The sequence below is a fragment of the Bombyx mori genome, chromosome 18 (genome assembly GCF_030269925.1).
Source record: "Bombyx mori chromosome 18, ASM3026992v2".
NCBI classification, from domain to species: domain Eukaryota; kingdom Metazoa; phylum Arthropoda; class Insecta; order Lepidoptera; family Bombycidae; genus Bombyx; species Bombyx mori.
In genome coordinates, this window is record NC_085124.1 from 6,803,872 (window position 1) to 6,816,070 (window position 12,199).

At 39.0% G+C, this 12,199-nt stretch overlaps 1 protein-coding gene across 10 annotated transcripts in view; it reads left to right on the forward strand.

Annotated features, from left to right (window-relative positions):
- Positions 1–12,199, forward strand: part of LOC101744992 (apoptosis-stimulating of p53 protein 1) — a 270,821-nt gene that overhangs the window by 121,799 nt on the left and 136,823 nt on the right. For 4 of the 10 annotated variants that reach the window (XM_038017354.2, XM_038017356.2, XM_062673660.1 and 1 more), the window contains exons 1-2: positions 6,172–6,457; positions 9,518–9,975. The exons of the other annotated variants lie outside the window; for them this stretch is intronic. In XM_038017354.2, the coding sequence (XP_037873282.1) occupies positions 9,523–9,975 (453 nt within the window). In that variant the 5' untranslated portion in view covers positions 6,172–6,457; positions 9,518–9,522. Of the gene's footprint in view, positions 1–6,171; positions 6,458–9,517; positions 9,976–12,199 lie in introns of those variants that run through there. 10 annotated transcript variants of the gene reach the window in all.

Here is a 12,199-nt window from a genome sequence, read left to right on the forward strand (position 1 = left end):
TAGCTCTGGTCTGGATCTGGTGAATTATTTATTACTTAAAGGAAGGAAGTTTACGAAATATATACATATGTACCTAAGTATTTTTATTTCGTAATATTGTGGTAAATTTAAGGCGAGGTCAGCTGTTGTTTGACCTCTTAGAAAATAATTGGTAAAGATAATTGGTAGCCGGAGTATTGATATGGGTATATAAATTTATTTTTTTAGGACAATTTAACATACTTCTACACGAAGTTACAATTGCTTAGATTCCATAACGATCTATCATTCACTCAGATACAATAATAAGCCGTAGTCTCAAGCGAAAACCGCAGCCGGATGTCCCGAAATAAATCGGAATGGCAATCAAGACTGCAATATTTCAGCAACCGAAGACTAGTACATTAATGCTGTTAACTTTCCGAGTGATCGCACACAAATAGACATACTGTTCGGGTTAAGAGAAAATGTTAATACCAATGTAGTTTTCTTGGAACAACGTCCTGTAATAAAAATCGAACCCACAAAATTAATAAAACTTTATAGGTATTGTGCATTTTGTGAGCAAGTTTTTTTTTTTTTTTTATTGCTTTGATGGGTGGACGAGCTTACAGCCCACCTGGTGTTAAGTGATTACTGGAGCCCATGGACATCGACAAGGTAAATGCGCCACCCACCTTGAGATATAAGTTCTAAGATCTCAGTATAGTTACAACGGCTGCAAACCGAAACGCATTACTGCTTCACGGCAGAAATAGGTAGGGCGGTGGTACCCACCCCCGCGGACTCACAAGAGGTCCTACCATCAGTAATAAAAAATACTGTCGTTATACGTAATTGCGAAATTGACTTGTTTCATGGTGGGTGGCCGCGTTCACGTTGAGATCTCTATGGGTTCCGGTAAGCGTTTAAGAGCGGCCGTGATCTGGTCTGCCATCTACAGCAATAAAAAAGTTTTAGATGCCATTTGACTGTCGCTTTTTATGTTCTTTTAATAAGGTTGTATTTATTACCGCCAATTACAAAAATGTACAAATAAACTAGTAAGCATTTAAAAATAAAATCTTAACATTTGAAAATCGGTGTGACTAAAAAAATGATATTTCTGAAACATTTTTATATTTAGAAGACTAAGACTCAATTTTGAAGACATTATTTACGATAAATGATACTTATTGATAATATCATCGAAACTGTCCAAGATAATATCTCATAATATTCACTAAATATTTTTTTTTTTTTTTTTTTTTTCCCTACCTATGCTGATAGCCTTGAGAGGCTACTTCAGCTTCACCCTAACGTTAGTAGGTGAGCTCGCGGGGCTCAACCGGAGAGTTGCTAACACTGACCCTAGCAAGAGCAGTGCTTCGCTGAATCTACCACCGGATCGGAAACGCGACCCACTGAGAAGATCCGGCGAGAAACTCAGTGGGCTGTGTCTATGGGTTAGTTCGCTCGTCGAGCCCTTCGTCGCAAGCGACGGGTTCGACGAGGACGGTGACCGGTGCTTGTGGTGCCTAAAAGCACCGTTAATGGATCAGGAGGATCCGTAATGACGTGCTTTGGGCGACGTCGACGGTTTACCATTCGGTCTACTGGGTCGGGTATGTAATTTCCAGCGGCTACGATGAGAGGGTTCTCATGTCGTGCCGCCTTCTCAAAATGGCGCAGCGATGCCGACTGTAGATACTTACTAAAAGAGTCGAGCTCCAGGTCGTCGTGGAGATCCACATTCCTAAGGAACCAAGGCGCTCCGACGGCTATCCTGCAGAATCGTGATTGAATAACCTGAAGGGATTTCAAGTTGGTGCGGGCTGCGTGAGCGAACACTACGCTTGCATACGTCATGACGGGGCGTATACAAGTTTTGTAGAGAGTTACCTTATTACGGAGGGACAGTTTGCTTCGACTACAAAGCATTGGATAGAGTCGTCCTAGAATAAACGCGGCGCGGTCGCGTACCGTTTTTATATGGGGACGGAATGTCATCCCTCTGTCGAGGGTGACGCCTAGATATTTGACCTTCGAGACCCACGGTATGGGCTGGCCAAAGAGAGTGATGGGACTAACGGCGGAGGTGTTTGCGCGCCTACTACGGAGTGGGATGCTCGAAGTGATGTTCGGAGGGCGACCCCTTTTGAAGAGCACCGCTGCGCTTTTCGTGGGGTTGATGTCTATTCGCCACTTCCGGAACCACTGTCCCATGGTGGCTACTGCGATCTGGAGTCGCCGATGAAGCAGCGACATCTTCCTACACGAGTAGTAGATAGCCGTGTCATCGGCGAAGAGCGCTAGATGGGTCTCCGGAGACCGGGGTATATCATTGATATACAAACTAAATAATAACGGGGAGAGCGCGGAGCCTTGCGGGACTCCGGCGGTCAGTTGACGGGGACGAGAACGAGTTCCCTCTACTCGATATCGAAACGAACGGTTCGACAAGAAGTCTCGTATGATGAGCACGAGTCTGTCTGGCACTCCCATGTTGTACAGTTTATAAATTAAACCGTTGTGCCAGACTTTGTCGAACGCCTTCGCGATGTCGAAGAAGAGGGCGCCGGTCGGGATTTGTTTACGCCTATTTAGTCCTATCAGAATGTGCTCCGTGAGGCGGTGCACTTGTTGTACGCACGAGTGTTTTGAGCGGAATCCGAACTGTTCGTCTATGAGAATTTTGTTCGCGGTAACAAAATCCCAGAGGCGTTTCCTAAGGAGCCGTTCGTAAATTTTTCCTATCGTCGAGAGGAGACTAATCGGACGGTAACTAGAAGTTTCGTTTGTCGGTTTGCCCGGCTTATGTATACCGATAACGTCCGCTTCTTTCCACACCGCGGGAAAGATGCAGTGCGTCATAGCGGCATTTAAAATTGTAGCCAACATTGCTATCAGTTGGACTGGCAAGAGTTTAAGCGCGCGGTTGTGGATGCCGTCGGAGCCGGGTGCCTTCCTAGGTTGTAGGTTGTGGATCGCGTCTCTAACTTCGTCGGTGGTAATGGGGGGTAACGCGTCCGAGGGCGGCAGGGAAGCTCTGCGCTCGACCTCCCTGTCGACTAACTCGGTGTGTTCGGGGTCCGCGTGTTGAGTGCTGGTGGTGCACTGCTCTTGCAGTGCATCGGCCAGCAGCTCAGCCTTGTCTTCGTCATCGAATGCCGGTGGTTGGCCTGAAGGGCGTACGAGGGGAGGCATAGTAGCGGTAGTTTCGGATTTGAGAGTCCTAGCTAGTCGCCAGTATGCTTGGTGGGAGGGCGCGAGTTGTTCTAAATAACTATGCCAATTATCGTTACGCGCGTCGCTTAAGCGGGAGTGGACTTCGCGTTGTAGACGACGCATCTGAATCCGGTTTGAATGCGTGGGAAGACGATCGTAGGCCCGGATTGCCGCGTTCCTAACTCTTAAGAGATTCCTAAGATCGGGAGACAGTCTGATGCGGTGGAAGCTGTCCTCCACATCGACTTCTTTAGAAGATCTAATGATCGCGGAAGAGATGTGATCGGTAATTATGTTTACGGATTCGACGGTGTCCTCGGGGGATAGATTCGAATCCGGGCCGTAAGTGAGGATTGGCGGAGCGGTGTCGGCTAGGCACGTGCCCAGCTTATTCCAATCCACCATGGTCCTCGTAACAGTGACTGGGTTGTGGGGGCGACCGAGCTGCATAACGACAGGTCGGTGGTCTGAGTCGAGCTCTGACATTGCTTCGATGGAACGCAAGCGCAGAGTTACGTTCCTAAGCAATGCCAGGTCTATAGTGCTCGGACGGAGCGCGATGTTATACGGATAACATGTTGGAGTTGGGGGACCGACTATTTCAAAGGTGAGGTCGTCTATAAACGCGTCGAGACGCCTACCGTTAACGTTAGTACGATGGCAGTTCCACCTAGTGTGGTGGCAATTTAAATCGCCTGCCAGGATGACGGAGTCTCCCATGCCGAACAGTGACTCGATGTCACTGCTCAGAAGGGGCTTGTCCGGGGGGAGATAAACGGATGCGATGACGATCGGCTGGTGTCCCGTCAGCGAGATACGGCACACTGACGCCTCGATATGTGAGAGCGAGGGAGTATCGAGAGGGACAACGTGCAGGGCCCGCCTATAGTAAATGGCAGTCCCGCCTTTGGAGGCGGTGAGTCTGTCATTCCTAACCATGACGTAGTTCGCGACTTTCGGGTCGCGACGCGAGGGCTTCAGACAGGTTTCCTGCACTAATAGAATATCTACAAGATTATCGCGGAGGAATTCAAAAATTTGATCGCGTTGCCGCGCGAGTCCGTTAGCATTATAGAATGCTAACGTAAGGGAATACGGTTTTTCTCTACCTTTTTGCGCCATTGATTACCGGTAAAGATTTTATAACGTACGCGACACGGACTCGTAAACGTCCATGTGATACTAAATAATTTGTACGCTAATCACACTTTTATAATATTGAGTAAGAATTTTTTTCTCTTCAATGCTATTGACAATTGGCATTTGATCAAGATATCGCGCCGCCGTCTGTGAGTCTTGGTCATCACGCAAGGTCATCCTAGTCTATGAAGTTTATATCCTATCGTTAAACTTTTAAATGTGTCTACTTCCTTTCAGCCAAGTGAGTCAAAATACATATCGCTCATACTATATATGAGCGAGATGTATTTTTTTTTTGGTAAATGGAAACAGACACGCTGAACAATGAAACTAGACAGATTTTTCAACGGGGAGCCTAAAAGAAGTTTTTTGTTGTACATATTTGTAATCCTTAAGCGTTATTTTTTCTTTTATGCAACCATGATAATATAGTCTTGGCGCGAATTAACTATATTCAGATACCATGCTCGGTTCATGTTTTTTTTTAGTAATAATTATTATTTACTTCCCCGTTCTGCTTACTGTTTTTTTTTGTTTTTGAGAATATCTGTCTGTTTATTAAAATATTACACATATATAGTATATTAACAATTTTCGATCTTATCACATAGACACCAGTGATTATAAGAACTACGACAATTCACTGAAGGCATGTTGCAAGCCCGTACGGATTGTTTCTATCCTCCTACCTGTTTATGTCGCGAAGCAATCTTGCGTACTGGTATAGAGGGCAGGCCGTTGTATCAACGTGAATGAGATTAAAATCAGACAGCTCACTTAAATAACCTATTGAAAAAAAACAAAAAAAAAGATGTGTGGTGTCGTGGGACATCGGACGGGAACCAAGTTCCTCATTATAAAAATATTAATTTTAAGGTCTGTTCAAGGTATAAAGAAAATAATTATTCGGGTATACATTTTTTTACTAAGATTTTATTATTGATAAAAAAAACTACTTTACAAAGTTATCAACTTTATTTTATTCACAATGATTTATAAAAAATATATAATAATATACAAAGAAACAGCTATTTATATGAATAATAATAATTACCGTCATCACGTAGACTATACATTAGACACTGTATAGCCATCATACTAAGACTATACATAAACAATAAAAACCTTACGTTACGTACGTTTTTTCCCGGTTAGGGTACCTCTCCGCATCGTCCCATGAGGAACTTCGTTCCAAAAACAAACAAGAAAATGTAATAATGCAAAGTGATATTAATTCTAGACTAGCGTTACAATTGTCCTATTTGTACAATTTGAGGTGAAGGCTCCTCTCGTTAAATCAGCACAGAAACAATTGTCGTAAAATGATGCGTCCGTTTGCGGTAACTCTAAACATTATGTGCTCGTTTATTTAGAGTAAAGCTATTTATGTAATTTAATTAGAAACATTTTAATACCTCAGATACCTCAAAATTTTTTAAACAGAATTCACTTATAAATTTAGTATACGCAATTGAATCGTTGTAGGTATATGAGAAAAATTAAATGTAAAACTTTTAAAACCGATTTTCTTTAATCTCTCTTTTTTTGTTGCGTCAATTGATGAACGAACCCTTGGTTTTTCTATTGCAAAGTGGTTACCGGAGTTCAGAGACATCACAGCAGGAATTCTGCCACTCACCTTGAGACATGAGGCCTTAGTCTCAATCATATTGTATAACGACAAATAAATTACCTTAATATAATAATACTCATTGTTTAAATACTTGTCTCAATTGACGTTACTTAAATTTTAAATTATTATTGAAAGGTAATTATTTAGAATCTAGAGTATTACAATATTCTGACTTTTCATACTAAATCGTTTGACACAAAAGAATGAGTCACCGTGGATGTCGCAGCCGGGAAGAAAGTGGAAAATATACGCAATATTATTAAAGCCACTTCATCTCAAATTTAGCAGTTCAGTCGCTATTTGTACTCTGCGCAAACGACGCCGCGTGACCGCTCACGAGAATTTGTGTTATAAAATTATTGAATAACATTTAATTTAAGCAAAAAATACTTGTGAATACCTATGAACTACTAGTGTGATATGCGTAAAACGTTCATTATTTAGTGCCGTGTTATAGTGGTCACATTCAAAGTGATATTGATTAGAATAAATATACAGGTATAGAAAAAATATTATTACGACTAATAGAAACTAAGCGAGTTGTGATCAACTATTCATTCCTGATTATATGTAATTACAATTCAAATGCGATTTCTCGTTTTGTTTACATTTCTGTCCATCAATCAGCATCGGAGTCAATGTATTTTTAGTGCTACATAAATGTGACAAACGTATAGTGTAATGGAGATTTTATAAATAATTTGTATATATTTTGCATATTAATTGGTCAATGAATCTGTTGTGGGATATTCAGTATCTCTGGACAGTGACTGCGAGTGATTCTTCGTATGACATTTTAAGATGTTTTACGCTATGCCATCCACGAACGAATGTAACTGTCTTATCAGTTGATGGCGTGATTGTCAATTGTACGATGAAGTTTTATTACAGATTTTTGAAAAAAGACAATATTTCGTTCTCTGATACAAAGATTTCGAATAAATTGAATTTTGTTTATTACTGGTGGTAAGGAACTTATTTGAGTCCCCACTCCCCGTATGGGTAGGTACCACCACCGTACCTATTCCTGCCGTGAAGCAGTACGCATTAGGCGTTTCGGTTTGAAGGGTGGGGCAGCCGTTGTATTGTAAAAACTGATACCTTAGTACTCGTGTCTCAATGTGGATGGCGGCATTTCCGTTGTTGATGTCTATGAGTTTCGGTTACCATTTAACATCAGGTGGGCCGCGAGCTCGTCCAACCATCTAAGCAATAAAAAAAAGTTGACGTTTAGTAATTCAAATCACAATGAATCATCAATAATATACGTTTAAATTAAAAGGGTGATATACATAAATGAAAAGAGAGCTTGCATAATTTGTCCTTATTTGTATAAAAAATGTGATTTTAGCGAAACTTAACTCCCATAGCTATAGTGTGAAAGACATCTACTAATATTTCGGTATTTTGTGTGATTCAAGTAACAAATATGTAAACACACAAACTAATAGATTTACAGATTAGCGGCTATATATAGTTTCATGCATAATATAGATACTTATATGTATATACATACTTATACACATATGTAAGTATGTGTATCAGTCTCTTCTTCCCATAGTGCAGGGTATCCTAGTTTGGGGCCAGGAGACGGTGTTTGCAATGTCCCTAACTATTATATTAAGTTCTGAAAAATTAAAATTCGTGGTGCCGCAGTTAATTGTATTACAATATTATTTCTCAGCATAACACAGGAGACAAGCCCCCCTTAGGGCCCTATAATGTGGACAGCTTGTTTTAAAAATATCAAACCCTTTCGAATTTCATATTTGAGCAGGTGCTGAATAATTGGTGTATACTGTTCATAGAACACAAGATATTTGAAAGATGCGAGATATACAGGTTCCGAACAATATCATTCAGATTGTGGGTCTAGCGAGCAATTTCATTCGCTCGACGGAAACGTTCCCTTTATTGTTAAATCCACCAAAGTTGGTGATCATTATAACTAGTATGTGTTTTGTTAGTCTGCGCTGTCTGGTATATGAGATATCAGTCTTGGTTTATGTTAACTGTCTTTCGTCTGTATCAGATTTTGGTCAATAAGTTCTTAAGGTTGGATAAAAACTAGATGAACGCGTGAACGCGTGAACTCAACTAGATTTCGTTATTCAGTAATTCAATTGCTAATTTACAAGAATGAGCTCATTTAATGCAGTAGAGAAGTATTGAAATATTTGTTTTCTCGACGCAAAAACGAGATTAGAAACGTTTGTGAACATTGTATCAATAATAATAGTATTTAGATTTTTTTATATACTGAGAAATATTCGTAGGAGCCAAACAAATACAAGAGATGAGAGAGGTTAATGACACCGAACGGCAAACGGTTTTGTTGCATGACATTTACCTTTTGGGTTCTCACGTCTGGCACAAGTCTAATTTATTTCTGGTTCCTTCTAAAATGGCACTTAGTTCTCTGTGTAATTTCTTAATTTCAATTACTCGTTTTTCAGGATGTTAAACAGCGAAATAATCTATTTATTTTGTAAATATATTATTACATTAATTAATATATATAATAACTAAATATGGTTGAGTTCGGTGTGTAGTAAAAAAAATATTTCGTTTCTCTAATATTATTTTTCTATTCATATAGCTTAGTTTGAGTTTCGTAAGTTAACACTAACATATCCGTGGCTTCTATTGCCACGTATTATTTTATTTTAGATGCAATTTTTTTTTCATTCTCTTATTAAGAACCGCGGTAAAGTTAAAATAGGGCTTGTTAATTAAAATTAAGTAAATAAACACTTATTTCTTATTTTAATGACTATACTTAATTACCTTACCGTCTTAACCTATCTTTATTACCTACGCGTATTAGCGTTTATTTTTAAATGTCTTTAGCTTGGTTGGCTTAGCTTATTGCTGATTGTTATTTTGTATTCTGTAGGTAAATGAATTTTAACTCAGCGTTACAAAATTTTATTCTGAAAAGTATACGAATAATGTTTCGAATGTGCTCGTGCGAAATAAATAAACATACGCACGGATGGAAAGGATTAACGTTTTACGCGGACATTTCATAAAGTTTACCGGCTCTTCTGATATAAAAAGTGTTCTATAAAAAATAGTAAAAATTTAAAAGCGTAATTGTCGAGGGGCAGAGTATTCAAAGGGCGACCAATTAGAGGTACGGTTTCAGTCCCTCTGTGACCCATATCACCTCCAGTTTCAACACCTGTCCGTCGCCAATGGACACCGTTCATATCCTAATTTTTTAAAACGTCAAAACATTTTCATGCCCAACGACTTGTATTCGCAAAACATGTGATATGTTTCGTAAATTCGTTTCGTTATTCTCCAGTGCGTAAATTTTTGAAATGTACGTATTTTGTATTACTTTTAAACAATTTGTAGATCAATAAAAAGATGCAGACATAACTGTTTTTGCATGTTGGGCGGTATTCGTGCTTTCAATGTTAATCGTTATGTATTGCAGACAGAAATTCGATATTCAATACGCCCACTATTTGTAGAACGCATCTATCAGTCTGCAGCGTTACGAGCAAATGTTTCGAAATGGATATAATGTAAACAAAACGATAATTGCAGACAAAATGGAATGCGGAAAATTAAATGCCGGGCTACGATGGTCCGTATATTCATCGTCATCTGGTGAAAAGACACCTTCAATTGTGATCGAAGATATTTGTGGCGATGAACTATGTTCTGTGAATGACAATTATGTCATAACTTATCCGGACAGTGAAGGAGAATTAGACGAAACCAAAAAACCGATTTCCGATGACAAAAACGAAGTTGAACTTCTTAAGCGTTGTTACGAGAACCCTCTTTTCATCCCAGCAAGCGAAGTTTTAAAAGACGAGATAAGTGGAGGCGGCGAACTAATGAAGAGCGAGGCAAAAAAGTTTGAGAATTATACGTTTTGTGAAGCTGTTAACGACTTCGACATCGAACTAGAGACAGGGGAAGCGGTGCCCATAGTGTACCTATCGACGAGCCGAATAGCCAAATTGCAAAGAGCCCTCCGTCTTGGCGGCTACAAACAGGTTCGTTACCTTTAATATTGTTGTAATTTTATTTCTCCTTATTTTCAGATTTCCCTTTTTTGCTGGAGTCGAAGTTTGTGACAGCTAATTATTAGAATTTATTCTTATTCTGGGAAACTCTTTGTCTGCCACGACAAAGCGGAATCGAAATATAATGAAATATTGATTTATTATAATTAAAAGACGAAAAAATAATAAGACGAAAAATAAAATAACTGTCGGAACACCAATTTTTGTTGCGGACAGAGTAGTTCTTTAAGTAAGTTAATTATTGAATTTTCTCTAGGCTAGATGGAAAGGGATCAAGTATTAAGTAACAAACAGAAATTTAATTAATACATTTATAAAATACCGCCATTTTATGGGTGCTCTGCTACAACGAATAACAATATCATTGCACAGAAATATGAACGAACTCACATTTCATTTAGTGTTAAATGGTTTTCCGGTAACCTCATAAAAGTCACAGCGTTGAATAGTAAGTAGTTCGCAAATAATATTTTTGGCGGCTATGATTTTTAATACTCATACCTTCATCGAGGAAGTCATTCGTGAGAATGAGTTAAGTTCGTATTTCATTAGAAAAATTGGTACCCGCGCGCGTAATTTTATCCGGCATCTTATCTTTCAGACGACATTGTAAAGTTACTTTAGGTGGATAATTTTTTTTATTTAATGAAAACGCGGATAAGTCAGAAGTGTTTGGGCAGTGCATTAGTTATGTAATCTAGAAACTTTTATCAGGTATTTTACAAAGCAGGATTTGACGATTTTTCAAAATATTTGAACAAGTTCCCTGCTGTTCCGCTTTTCAGAATTAACCCAACGCAATTTTCACAGTATTTTAACAAAGAGAGACGACATGGAAGTCGTCCAATTAGCCAGTGAACCACGTGGCCAGCTTTGTTCCACCGAGCACGTTGTTATCACAAAAATATTACACTCACGCCGTAGCTTTCTGACTTACTGCGTCAAATTTACGATGTATTAGGATGGTCGTTAGAAACTGCAGTATATGTTGTATATGTTTTTTGTATTAGGATTGCTGTAGAAAAAAATACATAGATTTTTATGTTCACCTGTAAAAAAAACTAGTTAGAACTAGTTTTGTTTGATATTCAAAATAAATCGTGGAAGTTCATCTGTATCGCGCGAATTCTTGATATTTTTATAAGATTTGATATTTGTAGTTGGAGTTTTTTTTTAATCCTAGACGAAACGATTTCTATGTAAGGAAGGATTTTTACTGTTCTATAAAATACACTCAATCTATTACTAAATTTATAATGTCAAGTATTTTGTGTTCTATAACAATTTATTTATTCTTTATTTGTACACACTGTTAATATAATACAGTAATAACGATAAGATATAAAAAATGGCGAGCTTAACTCAACAATTGAGTTATCTACCAGCTAACCGTTCTCAAAGAAGGAAAGCTTTACATGAGTGGGTAGATGAGTACAATCTAATTAATTTAATTATTTATACTATAGACATTAACAATAAAAATAATAAAAATAAACACTAATACATAATATATCAAACTATATACATACACAATTACACACATAAATATATACATACACGTACATATATAATGAAATACATAAAATAAATACATATAAATAATACTAAATTGATAGATAGTGCTCCTTTAATGCCTTCCTGAAAACTTCAAGTGAGGGACTTGCACGGATTGAGTGTGGAACTGAGTTCCACAGACGCACAGATTGCACAGTGAACGAACCACCGTAGCGGCTGGAGGAGTGAGGGGGAAAATTAAGGAGAAGGGATCTACTTGTACGACAGGGTACACCACGGGGCATCTGGTACTCGAAGCGCTCACGGAGGTACTGGGGAACAGCTGGGTTATTGAGGATGTTGAACAGCATACATAAAACATGTGCATCACGGCGAAGTCGGATAGGCAACCAATTAAGTTGTGATCTGTACTGCGAGACATGATCATATTTGCGTAAACCAAAAATAAAGCGTATGCATAAATTTTGTAACCTTTCCAGTTTGTTCCATAGCCCCTCCGCGGCGTCGAGGAAACAGACATCCGCATAGTCAAGGAGAGGAAGCATAAGGGATTGGGCCAGGGTGACTTTAGCTTCAAAGGGCAAGAAACGCTGAAGACGCTTGAGAGACTGAAACGTGCAATGCACTTTCCTGCTAACTAAATTTATCTGACTGGACCAAGAGAGATGACAATCAAGAA